At 42.4% G+C, this 16,247-nt stretch overlaps 1 protein-coding gene across 1 annotated transcript; it reads right to left on the reverse strand.

Moving 5' to 3' along the window:
* Nucleotides 1-113: 113 nt before the first annotated feature.
* prss35 (serine protease 35) lies at nt 114-6,787 on the reverse strand. The gene is made up of 2 exons (XM_067602326.1): nt 6,264-6,787; nt 114-2,603 (listed from the first exon to the last, which is right to left on the reverse strand). Exon 2 carries the CDS (start codon nt 2,582-2,584, stop codon nt 1,313-1,315), a length of 1,272 nt encoding a protein of 423 aa, XP_067458427.1. The 5' UTR covers nt 2,585-2,603; nt 6,264-6,787; the 3' UTR covers nt 114-1,312.
* Nucleotides 6,788-16,247: the final 9,460 nt, after the last annotated feature.

The following is a 16,247-nucleotide window of genomic DNA, read 5'->3' on the forward strand; positions in this document are numbered from 1 at the left end:
TTTTCCCTGGGGCCCTATAACAGTTTAATCCAGCCATGCTGCTGAGTGGTTTTATTTCTTAATGAAGTAAGTATATAGGTGAGTAAGGAAGTATGTACGAACACACACACAAGTAGTAATCTTGGTTTAATGGTTGGTAGTCTTCAATCTGCATCATTAATTTCAGGTATTTGGTATTCAAAAAGACTCGAATTTTTGGAACATATGCAACAAGAAAAGTCAAAAATATCACATTCCAGATTCAAATTTGTTATCATATAACATTATTGTGGCTTTTGTAATCTCATTTAACTATTAGAGTTACAGAAATCTAAACAGCTCAAGTAAATTGTTGAATGGTTCAGTCCCATCTTAACACAATCAAAATATGTAGCCTCACATTAAATACATAGTTACAGTACTAGGCTATCAAAATATATTCTGAGCAGTCTCCCCTCCCCCGAAAAAAAGTTTACAATTCCATAAATTAGCACCACGTCTTCTGGGTAAGCACCGCTATTATTATGTGCACAACAATGAAACCACATTTCACTGCGTTGCAAGAACAGAGAAAAGATGGTGAGACTCACAAATCAGAAAAATCTTCTATCCAAGGTCCATGAGGACTCTCTCTATTTAGACAGAAAAATAGTCTTATTTCAAAAGGTAGTTGTAAAAAACAAACTTCTAGATATACACAATGCAAAACACCAGCTCATTCAATTAAAATGCTTATAAAAAGTTATCTTAATATCTCTATATAGTTCATTTGTAAAACAAAAGTTACGTTTTTCCTGGGTCTTTTGTCAAGGCCAATGCACGCACTCTTCTTTTACAGTGGTGGAGAACACTTGAGAATGCAAGACTCTCCAAACAAAACCTGGTTAGAATATAAGACGAATGTACCAGGGCTTTGCTCACACTTTTTAACATTGTATCCAAAAAGGTGAAATCTTTTTTAAAAAGAGTCAAAATAGAAAGCAAAACTGCAGATCAGAATGATCTGTAAACACGTACAATACATATTTTTTTCTCAGTTGTTTTTTTAGCAAATAAATTAGAAAAGCTGAAGAGCCACAGTTCTCTTTATGTGTTGCCGAGTTCCTGTTGTTGTCAACACTGAGTCTGTATGGCTGTGTGTGGGTTGTGTGTGTGTGATCAGTGTAGCAGGAGTCACTGGGAGACATGGGAAATACAGGCAGGAAGAGAAGAGGCAGTCAACAGCCCCTGGTTGGTGGGGGGAGGTGAGGGTTAGAGTAGATTAGGTGTCCCTTTTATGAAGGTGGGTCTGAAGGACAGGATTGGTGGTGGTTGATTGGGATCCTGTGTTGTCTTAGGCTACCTGGCACTCACTCGAGTCCCCGTGGACCCAGTAGCAAATTTGGGCATATTTGAGGGGCGTTATCCTCACTGCAACGTTGTAATCCTGCTGCATCCCGTTCCCATTTACATCCACCCACTGGTGACCAGAGAATACCCCAATGATCTTCCTCTTCCACTTCTTCTTGCCAGGCTCCTTGAGGCGAATGTAGATCCCAGAGCCACTGGAGCCGGGTTTGGCATCACAGTATTGGTACAGCAAATCATTGGACTCCTCAGAGACGGAGCAGAACCGATACACCAGGTTGCCAGGCCGGTCATCATCAAAGCCAGAGAAGTGGATCCTCCCAGCAGGGAGCTTCTTGACTGAGGGGATAACACCCAGATCCATGTGCTTGACTTTTGGGGCTTTCTTCAGCTCCAGAATAGCGTAATCATAATCTGCAGCCAGTCCATCAGCCACACCTTTGAACCAGCCCTTAGGCACCTGGGTCTTCTTGACCCTGGTCCACCGAAATGAAGGTTTCTCTGATTCCGCACTCCGCCGGTTCCGACTCTTTCTACCTTTCCCTTTTCCCTTACGGTCCCCTTTCCCGTCGTTCTCTTCCTTTTCTTCCTCTTCCTCTTGAGCTTTGTCTCCCCTTCTCCTTTTGCCTTTTCCTCGCCCTCTCCCTTTCCCTCCTTTCCCTCGTCTGGATTTCTCCTTCAGAATACCAACTCGTAGCTTCCGAGCCCCGTCTAGATAATCCTTTCCGTCATGGATGCAGTGGGCAGCGGTCAACACATGTTTAGGTGACACCAGAACCCCAGAACATCCTGTGGAGATCTTCACAGAGGTGGAGAAGGGATACTTGAGGGAGAACTGCTTATCAGAGATGGTGAAGCGGGTGTCTGTGCCATACACCTCTCGTTTGTGTCGGGAGCTAGACGAGTTGTTTCTGGACAAAGCTGTCACCTCGTTGAGGCCCTGCACAGACACTGAGGTATATGTGCGCGTACCATTCTCGTAAACCGTCTCGTAGGATAGGAACTCCTCCAGGTCGTCCATAGAAGGTGAGGGGAGGCGACGCTGACACTCAATCCCACAAGTCCCACTCAGCTCTGGTTGAGGATGGGCTGAGAAGTTGGGGCTGCTGAGAGGCAAAGTGCGTCTTTTCCTTACCAGAGGAACCTTCCACTGTGGCCAGGTATACTCATCATCAACTGTGTTCACCTCAGCAGCTACAGCCACCACCACAGCCAGCACCGTCACCGGCAGCAGGACACACAGGGGTATGGGGCCCATTGTTAAGTTGGGCCTGGCTCTGAAATGTTAAGAATAGAGAGGAGGGGTAAAGGGGTGGAAATCATAAATCAGAGTATTGATTTGAGTCATTTTGTTCAGTCCAGCACAGAGAATTCATAGTTACTGACAATGTAGTTTGTTTTTTCTAGCCACACTAAAGAAAAAGAATAACCTTTTTAGCCACACATGGCTGTAGGGATGACAATGTCAGTCTGTCGGTCTATCGGTGGTCCACCACTTTGGTTTAGACTTAAATAACCCAACAACAATTGGATGGATTGCCATGAAATTTTTGTACGGACATTATGGTTCCCAGATGATGAATGCTACTGTCTTTGGTGATCCTGTTTTGACATTTGTGGTTTTGAGTAAAATGTCAAATATGGCAAATATAAACAAATATTGACTAGATTGCTATACAATTTGTAACAGATATCCATGGTACCCAGAGGATGGACCTTATTGACTTTGGTGACTTTTCATTAGTCCCTCTAGCAGGTCAAAGTTTTCACTTATCTCTACATCCATTGCATGGATTGGTTTCATAGAAAATAGATTCTAATGACTCTGGTGACCCCTTTACTTTCTTCAATGCGCAATCCCTCGACTTTTTATTAAGCACCAACATGGTCAAAAATTGTATTCATCTAAAGCTTGGGTAAATGACCAAATACATGCAAAACTAATGACATGTTTGCATACTAACATGCTAAACTAAGATTATACCTGCAAAACATAAGCATGTTAGTATTGCTCATTGTGAGCATATTAGTGTGGTGATGTTAGTATTTAGCTCAAAGCAGTGCTGTGCCTAAGTGCTGTATAGACTCTTCAATCACATTACCATTCAGACAAATCACTGAGATCGCCTCACCTTTCATAACACGGTAATGTTGTCTTTGCTGTCTTCACTTTAGTCTCTAGGTAAGTTCAGCATGTTGCTTGTTTAAACTGTGTCCTCGAGTACAGTATAAAAAAGACCTATATAAGCACCAGGTTATTAGATCAGCAACCACCAATCTGCAACAGTTATTGCTTCTTGATTGTTTCTGCTTTCACAGTCTTTCAGTGAGCTTTAAATTAGGAAATAACATACTGTATATTGCACAGCTCAACTGACAATGTCTCAAAAAGCTATAGATTCACACTGATTCAGAACTCAGCTCAGATTCAGGATGCAGTGTCAAAGATTCTCTTGTTTATTAACTAAACACCTCTACTCAGTAAAGGAGAGGCCATTATCTTGTTTGGAACCAGACTGCTCAGCAAACAGCCTTTAATCATCTTTAGGCACTTCAAATTGCAGACTCAACTCTCCCTGAACTAAGAGGGTCTTCTATCCTATGTTGAGGCCTCCTGATTGAGAAAAAATAAACACAGCTCTATTTACAGCCACAGGGAGGCAGTGTAGCCCAGAATATCAGACATCCACCAGGTTCAGCTCTGTAGACCATCATGAGGGCAGCTCAGTGGTCTGTGACAGCACATCAAAATCAGGAAAGAACAGTTTTTTAGTTTTCTACAAACACAAGATCTCAAAATACTCAAGTTTGCAGAAAATGATTGGTGCCATTATTCATATGGAAAAATAGCATTTGTTTAAGATACGTTAGAGATCTCAAAACATTTCTCTAGAGTTGATACATTAGCTATGTGGTTAAGAGGAGATTTATATCCCTGGAGTATTGCTGGAGGCTGCGGGCAGCAAGGAGGCGAGGATGAACCCTGATCCTCAGAATGGGCTGAGACAGTGGCTTGGAGGTTTGCCACAATGGTTAACCTTCTCTTTCAGTAATGACCATATCTGGTTTCCTGAGCTCCACTCTGCGCCCTGTCCATGCGTACAAATGACATCAAACATAGAGACTATGCAGGCTGCAGACAGTGTGCTGGTTCATGCTTCTGTGAGTGTAATGTTGCCAATGATCCTGATAACCCTTTAAAAAAAATACAACTTGGGTACGTTTTAATAGATTCAGCAGACCATCACTTAACTACAGAGTAGAAAAGCTTCATTTCGTCAGCGCGGCTGTGGTGATGAAGTGACACAATCAATTCCAAACACAAGGAGAGAAAATCACTTGGATGCCTCTGCAGCAGGAGTGTGAATCCAACAGTTAATTTCAAACAGAAGTCCACAATGAAACACCACAGAGATTGCATTCATTCTGGCTGTTTGGGGGGGGTTAAATAGTGTGTGACAGACAGCCTGACATCTGGGGTATCCAGCTGGAGGACAAACCTTTCAGGGACAGCCTAAATTGGCCAGGGGGTCCACAGACACACTCCTTTTCAATTATATGTTAGTGCAGCGTGAAAATGAGACGCTGCCAGGCTTGGCAAAGCTCCCAAGGGACTCAGCTGAGAGGGAGAATTCCTTCACTGCAAGTACAGCATCACCTGTGGACCATATCAGTGCTTCATCATCCATTGCAGAAATATTATGAACTCATTCACTCTCCAAATCCTCTCTTTTAGTTGAAACTAGAGAGCATGCCTTTTTAATTCATGCTTTGTCTTGTCATTGAGCCAGGGGCAGAGGAGTCAACCAAAAGGAGGCTATTTGGCTTAACTTAACCACAGTGTCCAATAAAACATACCCAGTGGCCAACATCTAACCAGCCAAAAACAGACAGTAGAGCTGTAAAACAGTCTCAATGAACGAGAATACAAAAATTACCCTTAGTTTCTATTCAATTTCACACTCCCACCGCCAGACTCAGACATAACACAAATCCAAAAGAAAGCCTACAATTATTCAACATAGAGTGGAAAATGATATGCTGCCATGATGGCTCTTGGTCACAGAAGGCGCTCATTTGAACTTTACTATTTTCCACTGAAGTCAGCTGAACAGCGCTGTGCCCTCTCCATCTCTCAAGGGATTCAGAAGCACTGCTAGAGGCAACCTGGACACATATTGACCAAAGGATGGCGCTATGGCGCAATTGTCCCCTCTCCACCTCAGGCATCACCGTCTATTGTCTAATTCATCATCACGTTTATTAAAAGGGGTGATTTCATCCGCTTTGACCTATTTTCACAACTTTAAATAAACTTCTGCTCCTCAGGCACAGAGTTTCCAACCAGGGACTCATGAGACAGACACTGTCAGTGTTTTAAAACAAGAAAATGTCCCCCACCCCCCCCACCCCCCCCCCCCAAAAAAAGTCAGATTTTAATTAAATTTAAAATGTCTTCGCAAAAGTCGTGTCTTTTTCCATTGTAAAAACTAACAAATAACACTATTAGCATGCAAAGCAAATAAATACCCCATAAAATGAGATAGCCAATGAAATGTGAAAAAAACAAAACATCAGTAATTTCACATCTGCTTCAGTTTAGCAGCTGTATGAAAGAACAGGGACAAGGTATCTGTTCGTTCTAAAGCAAACTGTGCAAACAGTTTTTTTTTTGTTTTTTTTTTTGCACTAATTAAATAGCGTCATCTAATAAAAATTATACGCATAATGATTAAAAAGTATAAAGAATATGAAGCACCACTTAGGCAATAAAATCTGATTAAATCCCCGAAATAACTATCCAAACCACATGAAACCAATGAACATAACAATAGCAATAAATAAATAATTTTTTTTTTTTTTTAAATCTAACATATTTGCCCCATGGCTCCAACAAGAAATCCTAATAACTGTGCAAAATGAGAGAGGCTTCCTACCTGCTTGCATCCGATTGATGGATATGCCAAATCCTCAATGTATTGTTTGTTTTCCCTAGAAAGACACAAATATGATCCCACTAGAAAACAAACGGTTGTTACTGCATCCCAGACGTCCTGGTATCAGCAGGGAGACGGCTCCCTTCTTCTCATTGCTTCTTCAAAGAGGCTGGGCAGAAAGTCGCAGCCGGGACGCTCCGCTCAGGCTGCACTTGATGCTGAGGAGGAGGGAGGGAAGGAAAAAAAAAAACCTGAAAAGGACTTTTTTTTCACTTGTGACAAAAGCTGTTCACATATGGGTGGGACCAGACCAAGCGATCTAACTAAAGGCTGAATTGGGTGAAGTCAGTGGTCTATTCAGCAGCAGTCCAGTCGGGAGGTGTGTTGGTGTACACCAACCTCCAGCCAGCCAGGAGCAGAAAAAAAAAAAAAAAAATCAAGTGCGCCTCAGTCAATGGGACTTTCAGCGGACTGTGAAGGAATTAGTTCCACTGGTCTCTACAATAGTTTCTTAGGCGTTTCCATTCTGAGCCTCAACATCTGCAGCACCTTTATTCTAAAAGTTCAATGAAGTGTAAGCGTGAGGGGTGTAGAGCAAAGCAGAGAGTAAACCCACCCAAATCCAGACTGTACTGCCTGACATAAATGCAATGATCTTTTACAATAGATATAAAAACAGTCAATATCTCCTCTTGCATCCTCCTCCTCACAGGTTACATATTAAGCATTGAGCAGTTTAAACAAAGTGTGATTTTACCTTCCAACATTGCTCAATTTTAGCAGTTTTATGGGGATGAACAAGTAAATCCAAATGGGATTTCTTGAAGTTTCTTGAAGAAACTGTGATGTAGATTCTCTTTAGGCAGCGGTGGAAGAAGATATTTTACTTGAGTAAGGAACACAGGCATTCAAGTTAAAGGACATAAGTATTCATAAGCATCAAAAGTACTAAAAGGAAAACTGCTCATTATGCAGAATGGACTGTTTCAGAGTATCATATCACTGTATTAGTGATGCACCAATGTGTAAGCATCACTTTAATGTTGCAGTTGATACAGGTGGGGCTAATTTTGTATTAATAATCTGAATCTGCAGTAAGTAACAAATAACTTGTAACTTAACCTGCCAAATAAATGTAGTTGAGTAAAAGTACAATATTTGCCTTTAAAATGTAGTGGAGTTGAGGTCTAAAGTAGCATAAAATAGTAAAAAAAAAAAAAAGTTCAATTATTTTCCACCATCATTTTGTTAATCTTGAGTTAAAGAATTTATTGAAACTTTAAATGTATGAAATGTGTGGATGAAACAATGAAATCTGCAACTTTGTTGAACTTCATCTTTGCTTTTGATGCTCATCTCTACAGGGAGGTCAAAGCTGAGGTTCAGTTACAGCAGCAACAACTCAGTGTCCTGCTCGAGGGCACTCTGGCAGATGTGGGCTCTGGCTGATAATCTCAGTCCACTGCCTGAAGTACCATGTCTAAGCACTTGGTCATACTGCCGCTTCTACAAAGTATCTAGATGTGAGACAAAACAAAAAAATGACCTGAGTAGGTGTGAGACCTACTCAGGTCATTTTTGTGTTTTGTCTTTGCATTATGAAGGTCAGACTGATAGTGAAAGAATGCCATGATGACTAGCTGAAGTCTCAATGAGCCAAGAAAAGACATAGAAAGTATGTGTGTAATGAGGGAGAGAAAGAGGAGGGTGATGATTGATGATATACATCTGGTTCAAAAGGGAATGAGGAGTACAGGATGTCATTTGGATTTGACACTGATCTTTGCGTTCCGGTTATACAGATGTCAACAAACTGGTTAGAAAAGTCCACCTGTTCACAAAACTGTGAGTGTTTGTGTGTGTGTGTGTGTTTGAGAGAGAGAGAGAGAGAGAGAGGGGGGGGGTGGGGGGGATAGATAGAAGACTTGGGTGACCAGCATGTTAAGGATCATGATGGATGCTCATCCATGTGGGTGGTGATCACACACGTGTCTTCGTACTTTGCACATGAACCACAGGACTTTATATTTTCTAAGCACAACGGGTTAGCATAAAAGCACCAATTGTCTCTCCCTCTGGCTGTCTCTGGGTGTGGCCAGACCCTGATTCCTCCTTCAGGCTAAATATGTATACATTTCAGGAGATCGACCCATCGGTCATTGAAAACAAACAGCATGAGCTGTAAACACACAGGGTACTTAAGACTTAAGACTTTTGGATAGTTATACTCATGTTCAGCGTATTAAGTTATACAGAGGGCCACACAGAATGTGGAAAAAAACATCATGTGTGTGACATCACCCATAGCTTTCTGAAGGGACTCTTTGAAGCCTAAATTTGGTTTACCGCTTGCTGCTAGTTTTGTCGAATGACTGAAGTCACACTATCTAAATTATTTAGGCAATGCGCTTTGATGGAGCAACAGTCACCACAGCTGAGATTTCTTGGAGCCAGCATCTAGTTGTCAGTGGAGCAACTGCAGCTTCAGACATTTGGTCCACCATGGTGGTTGACGCTGGAGCCACCAGCATTATCTGACTGTAAGAGGGTGAGAACTTTTAGTAGCTTTATAGCTAACTGCATTCAATTTTGTGTATGAGTTTAACAAACATTAAATTAATTGTGACCAAATATGTATTCCGGGATCAATGTGAAGTAAAGATAGTAAATACCATGCGCATGAGATAAAAATGGTTACTCAACTGAAAGATGTTTTATGTTCCCATTTTGCGTCAGTTTTGGAACCTGAATAAAAAACACAAATGATACTGTGGACAAATGGACGATTTTGTTGTTCATTTTCTTATTATCTATTGAGCTAACTGTCTAACCAGCACAAAACATGTATTATTATTATTATTATTACTGTGTACTTGCTAACTTGTTGTCCTCCTCCTCTGAGAGGCAACAACACAGTCGGAACCTGTGACTACTGTTATCACAACCCTCACAGATGCAGACAAAAGAACACAGCATATGTTCCTGTTTTCAGTTAGGTTCAAGGTCAAAGGTCACAGTAGAAGAGTGAAACAACCGAGAGAGAAAGAGAGAGAGTTGTCTATGCTCCCAGCTCCGTGGCTTCCAAATAGAAAAGCAGTGAGTGATATTTCTGGTTGGGGTCGAGGCTATACAGTGTGGATAGAGGGGCTTTTGTGCCAGGTGTCACACCCTCACGGGAAGTGCTCCCTTTGCGCTCTGGTGTGGTAGATGGAGGATGCTTATTGGTTAGAGCTAGGTTTCAGGAATTTCATTAGTTGTGTTTGGGTGTAGTGGATGAGACCATGCCCACCTTCACAGCAGTAAACCAGTAAATGGGTGCGGCTCTGAAAGGAATACACCAAATTTTTGGGATAGACTTAGTGGTTAACTTTCATCCTTGATGAGCCATCTGCTCTGAATCACAGTATCTGAAAATGTAACTGGTGAGTTATTTTGGATTCAGTTTAATGATGTATTGTCTTGAAGACACTGGGTAACCATGACCTCCCTGATTTTTTTTTAACTCAAATTTCAGAGAGCACAAAACTTTTTCCCTATTGAAACTCTATCTCAGAGGACCTCAGTGCCCTTTTTGTGGTATAGCAGTATACATTAAAGGCTGCCTATTTCTCTGCACAGACCACACTAATAAACCAACTCAGAGGGCTGCAGTGACCCACAGCTCACTTCCACAGGCTTTATTTTGACAACTGAATGGTCTTTTAGCTTTGCTCGCTAAACAGACCACCATTGATATGATAGGAGTCTCTACCTCACTGCTTCTCTCTCACACACAAACATATAGTAAATAGTATAAGCAGTAATGGGACAGTTAGTTAAAGGTCTCGCTTAGATCCACATACAGTTTATAACCTTTTTAATTGTAAATATTTGGCTAAATGGTTAGCATGCCAGCTTTCAGAGAAGAGACTGTACATGATGAAAGGCTTGACTGAAGTCATACGTGCTCCTTTGAATCTCATGTGCAAATGAACAGACACACCCAGTCCTGCAAAGACGGACTTGTGAAGGCTGGTCAGAGAACTGCTACCCTCGAAAAACTTTGAACTTTCAAGAAACTGAGCTTTTCAGGAACTGAAAAACAACTGTCAAGTTTATGTCTGCGTGATGCACATGACTTTGAAATTATACAATGGATTTGAATGTCTCCTAAATCGATGGTATCCACAAAGACATCCAAAACACAGCATTCCCATCACTTACATGTTAACAATCTATAGTCGTGCTAGCGGATCTGTGAAGCTGTATTCATGGAAAGCAGCAACTACCACGGCTTGAAGCTGAAGCCAATGCAGAAGTACCTTAAAGTGCAATGACGGCCACAGCTGGCTCCAGTTGACTCCCATTCAAGAAATGTCAACTTCTCTCTAGAAATACTAACTGAATCATTTTTTTCAATGAATCATTATGGTCTCAATTGCTAAATTCGGGCCCTCTAATAAATGTGCTGGTGATCATTTTGGAGACTATTCGCTTGCCTACTGCTCTCCCCGGCTCAGGACTTGCAGAAGTTGGACTATTTTGCCATATTTCAGTAAATTTAATGTTACTTGATTATGATATCTAAAATGCAAAAGCTAGCCCAAGTGTGCACCACTCAGTGTACTCAGTAAGCAAGTGTTTGCTTTGTTCGCTAGCGTTCAAAAAGGCAACACTCTGTAGTCCTTATTTGGAAGGTTCTGGGTCCAAACGGAAAAGATGGCAGCAACTCTGGGCTTCAAACCAGCTCCAGTGACCTCACACCTCACTACGTCCATCTTTATATACAGTCTATGATTCACGCACAGTGGTGCTGAGAGCTAAAGGCTAAATTCAGGATGCTAACATGCTCACAATGATAACATGCTGATGTTTAGCAGGTATAATGTTTACCATGTTCCATCACTTATGTTCAAACTTGTTAGCATGTTAACATTTGATAAAGCTATACACACAGCTGAGACTGATGGGAAAGAGATATCTCAGACTGGGCCAAAGTGGTTGACTGACCAACACAATCCCCCAGGAACAGCACCGGGCTTTGAAGCCAATTTGACATAGCGGCCAAACCATGTAATTATAATGTCATGTGATGCTATTGGGCCCAAAATGACTTTTTCCCATAGACTTACATTGTGAAAGAGATATCTGTAAATCAGTGGGTAATTTTTTTTGAGCACCACAACCCCTGCGAAATGACTCGTCTCACTATCAGAATTTGATCTGTTTGGTCCAGTCACATTTCGACAGTCTAGAAGAGCTGCACGATCTAATTGTTTCATCCCCATTCAAGTTAGCCGGAGGGCTAAACCGGAAGTAGCTGGCTCGGCTGGCAAAAGTTGCTAGTGCGCTTGCTCTATGGGCCCAATGATCCCAGAAGATCCAGGTAATTTTATACCCGGAAGTCAAACTTTCTTGGCTTCATGCACCACTGAGCAACTTTCATAGGAATGAACGGGGCCCCGCCTCCAATGCTGTATCCAGTTCTCTTTATATATCCATGGACCAACAGAATGACACCGCCATTTCTAAAAACCTTGTCCTGGAAAATGATCTCCTGGGTTGTGGACTTTGGTCACTATATCAATTTGTTGGTATGGCTAAACAAATGAAATCCAAAGATCCAGTCACCATAAAAAATAAAAATTCACAGATGCTGCTAGCCATCCATGTTTTTGTGAAAAATCTGCTTAATTTTTGTTTGGCTGTGTGATTCACTTGCCTGTTCTACTATTGCAGGTGATCATTAGCGCCTGGGAACACCTGAGGGGGTTCCCAGCCGGGTTATTTATGTCCTGGCCGCAGCACAGCTCACTCTCTCCCTTACTCCCTGCAACTCTCACTGTTTCGGTTCCGTTATGCTGTTTTAGTTTATCTTAATGTTTGGTTTTGCAACCTACAACACCCACACTCCTGCCCTCTTGCACATCACATACCAGTGGCTCTACTGATTTCCACACTCCATATTTGTAAATATTTAGTTAGCTTTTTCATTTGATCTAATTTGGTTGAGTTAATAAATTTATCCTCTGTTAAAACTAAACCTAGTGTGTCTCCTATGTTGTTGTGGCCAAAGAGCCGCATCATAACAAAATGGGGCTTGTCCACTTATGTTGTTTTGGTGAAGTTTGTTCTGTTTGTTTGATGTGGTTGTGCAGCTGATTAGGTGATTTGGTCCAGCTGCATGCTGGCTTTTGGGCTGCGTGTTTTGTGGCCAGGGCTGTTTTGGTCTTTGGTTTTGCTTTGGTTTTGCTTTGGTTTTTGGGTGATACACCATGTGCTTGTTTGTTTTTTCTTTTTGTCTCTCTGGAAGCATTGGTTTCTGACCCAGTGTCGGATTGTCGTGTGCCATTCTGACGGTAAGTATTATTGTCCTGATATGCTGTATGCAGAGATTTCCACGTTTGGCTCCAGTGGCGTTTCCCCTTTGGGTTGCATCCATTTGTTTCTTTTGTACTGTTGTGGTTAGTGTCAGCTGTTTTCGGACAGCTATCTTGGGGGCACATTTGCGTGATTTTCTGGGGTTGCCTGCTTGCAGCTTGTTTTACAAGTCTGTTGGTCTTCAGTGTGTAAATAAGTGCCGCAAGCCACATGAAGACTACGGGTGAGTTATTAATAAGTTTTGGTTAGGCAGTTTAGGGCAAATTCTCTGTTGAGGGTTGTCATTTTCCCAAGTGCGTGTCTTGCAGTGAACATGTTACTGTCTGTATCGGTAATTTGTAATTATGGCTTCCTTGTCAGGGTTTTTAGGGGTAGCTACGGTGGAGTTTGTAAATGGCTGTAATAAGGAGCAGCTAGTGCAAATAGATGACCATTATGGTGTTATTGTTGCAGAGAAAAAAATGTAAGGAAGAGATAAGAAATGAGGTTTTGTCATCTTTGTTTGAACAAGGGGTGTTACATAAAAGTGAGCTTTGTCCAGCTGTGGTGGAGCCAGCGCCTGTGCTGGTGTCTGCACCAGCAGTTGTGCAGACAGCTGGTTTTACTTTTGAGTAAGAGAAGGAGCTGTTAGCCTTGCAGTTTGAGCAGGAGAAGTTACGAAGACATATGGACAGGGAGAAGCTACAGTTGAAGAAACTTTAGCAGTCAGAGAAACTTGAGTTAGAGAAACTTCAGCAGTTGGAGAAGGACAAGGAGAAGTAGCTTGAGTTGGAGAGGTTGGAAAAGCAAGTTGAGATGGAGATAATGTGGCAGAGCACTGAAAAAATGAAAATGGAGTTAGAGCAGCCCGAATTACAGTTAATCTGAGACGGCAAGCTTTCTCCCGGTGGGTCAAGTACAGAGAATTCTGCTTCTGTTGGTTCTGGTGTTGGTGTTGTTGTTAAGCTGCATTAGATGCTGAAATTTAATGAGCGAGACCCTGATCCTTTTTTTCACTCTTTGAACATGTTGCAGATGCGAAAAATTGGCCAGATTCAGCCAGAATACTCAAGCTTCAGTATGTCCTCACTGGGAGAGCTCAGGAGGTGTATTCAACTTTATGTGCTGAGGATGATTTGGATTATGCAACGGTGAAGCCGGCTGTATTAAAAGCAGATGAGTTGGTTCCTGAAGCATATCGCCAGAAGTGTAGAAATTGGGTGAAGTGTGATAAGCAGACATATGTGGAGTTTGTCCATGATTTGGCATCCCATTTTCACTGTTGGCGCTCAGCTGCAAACTTTGACCTTGAACTTTTGACTGTCTTTGTGAGCTCATTGTGCTAGAACAGTTTAAAATGCTATCCCTCAACATATTGCTACTTATGTAAATGAGCAGAAGCCTTCTACCATGCTTAAAGCCGTTGAATTAGTTGATTTTGTATAGACTCATAAGGGTAGTTTTTCAGAGACATGCTCCTGGAGTGATAGGAAAAAATGGGGATGACAGCTGTGGTAACTCCCTTGGTGGTGCAAAGTTTTTGCCTGGTTCCTTGTGTAAGCCTGCATTTATGGGGTGACCTGAGGGTGCCAGAATATGTAATTACTGCCATGGGGAGGCTCATTGGAAGAACGTGTCCGCTGTTGAGAGGTAAGTGTCAGTCACCGTAACCTCCGCATCATTCACCTTTGTCTTCATGTCGTTCACAGTTGTATGCTCCAATTGCGCTACGCTCTACAGTTTTGGAGCAGAGATTGTTGTGTGTGGATTTGAGTACTGGTTCTGGTTCTGGCCTAATTCCAAAAACTGGTTCTGGTTCTGAGCTGTTCTTCGTCGATACTGTTGTGTCCTTGGTTGGAAGTGACAAGCCAATTAAGAATTACCCATAAAGCTGTTACATGACACGGGTGCTAAACATTCATTTATTGTGGAGTTGGTGCTGCCCTTTTCTCCTGCTACAGAAACAAGGGATATTGTACTGATGAAGGTTATGGAGCTGGGCTTAACTTCTGTGCTGTGACTATATTGTGCTGGATTGTGAGCTGGTACAGGGTATTGCTCCTGTTGGGGTGTGCCCCTTGTTGCCACTTGATGACGTGGTTATGATTTTGGGCAACGACCTGGCTGGTAGTGCTGTGTGGGCTGATGTGCCACAGGCTCCTGTGGTTATTTCCAAGCTGCTAGCATCTGGGTAGCCGGATGAGAGTGGTTGGAGTGATGCAGGGGTTTTTCCAGCCTGTACCATGACGAGTGCGCAGAGCCCTAACGTGTCTGGCTCCAGACTTGCCTGATCCAGGTGTTTACTCAGCCTGCTCTGTGCCATGGGCTGTGACGTGTCTGATTCAGACCCACCTGTTTCAGGGTGTAGTAAAGGTATGGTGTTTGATGAAAATGTGGTTACACTGCCTGATCTTGCTCTGTCTGTTTCAATGGAGCATTGGGTGATGAGTCAGAAGGCTGATTCATGTCTGGTTTGTGGGATGAAGCTTTGCCGGTTGAAAAAATAAGAGACATTGCTCATGGTCATTTTGTCCAGGGAGATTTGACTAGAGAAAGTGGGTGCCCTGTGTTGGCGACTTTGGTGGTGAAGCAATTATTCAGACTGTTGTGCCAAGGAACTTCCGTGATGTGGTGTTGGAAATGGCGCATGGTGGTTGTGGACATTTGGGGATAAAGAAAACTTATGATCGTGTCTTGAGCTTTCTTTTGGCCATGGTTAAAGAGTGATGTATCCACATATGTCAGGACATGTCATACCTGCCAGCTTACTGTGGAACCGAGTCAGGTTGTTGAGCCTGCTCCGTCTTCTCCTATTCCAGCCGTTAGACAGCCATTTGGGCATTTGATCTTGGAGTGTGAAGTGGCATGAAAAGATTTGGAAGTTACACAGGCTGATGTGAAAGATCTGTCTCCTGTACTTGTGATTGATTCTGTGTTTGCAGATTCTGAGGTTCCTGCTGTGCATTTGGACGGTGAGGGACCTAAAAACTCCTGATCCTGATGTTCTTGTCACATGGATAGTTACAGGATAAGAAAGTATCACTTAACGCTGCTGGCTGGGATCTGTGCCTGCCACCAACTGTTAAAGCCTCAGGTCCTCCAGTTGTTGGCCAAACTTTTTGTTCCAACTGGATTTGAATAGTTGGCCTCAGTGGATTAAGTGAGGGATTGTTTAGTTTTTGTTAATTGTTTCTGTTTTGTTTTCTAATTTGTTTGGGTTTTGATTTAGTTATGGGATTGGATTTTGGATTTTTGGATTGGTCTTGCCTCACCTTGCTTCTCAGGTACCAGGGTTGCTGAGGATAAGTGGGGGCAATTGGCCGTCTAAGGCCAGGAAGGAAGTTATGTGTGGATACTTTGCGTGTTTTTCTCTTTTACTTTATGAGTATTAAGTAAGTCATTTAGTTTAGGTTAGTTTGGCGGTGATCCTGTTGGGACCCTGTCTTAAAGTGGGGGTGGGGTGGGGGACGACACCCAGGATATCTTTTTGTTAGCTGGCTTCACTGAGCCTAACATTAACCGTCCAGATAACCAGTACTATGAAGCTGGTTATCAACTAGCTCAGTCAACTCGGGGTTTTACTATCTAGCTACGAGTGCGTTCATGTGGAAGAGGCGGGGTTGTTAATTAAGAGCAACATCATCA

Source organism: Thunnus thynnus, chromosome 10, assembly GCF_963924715.1.
Source record: "Thunnus thynnus chromosome 10, fThuThy2.1, whole genome shotgun sequence".
NCBI lineage: Eukaryota > Metazoa > Chordata > Actinopteri > Scombriformes > Scombridae > Thunnus > Thunnus thynnus.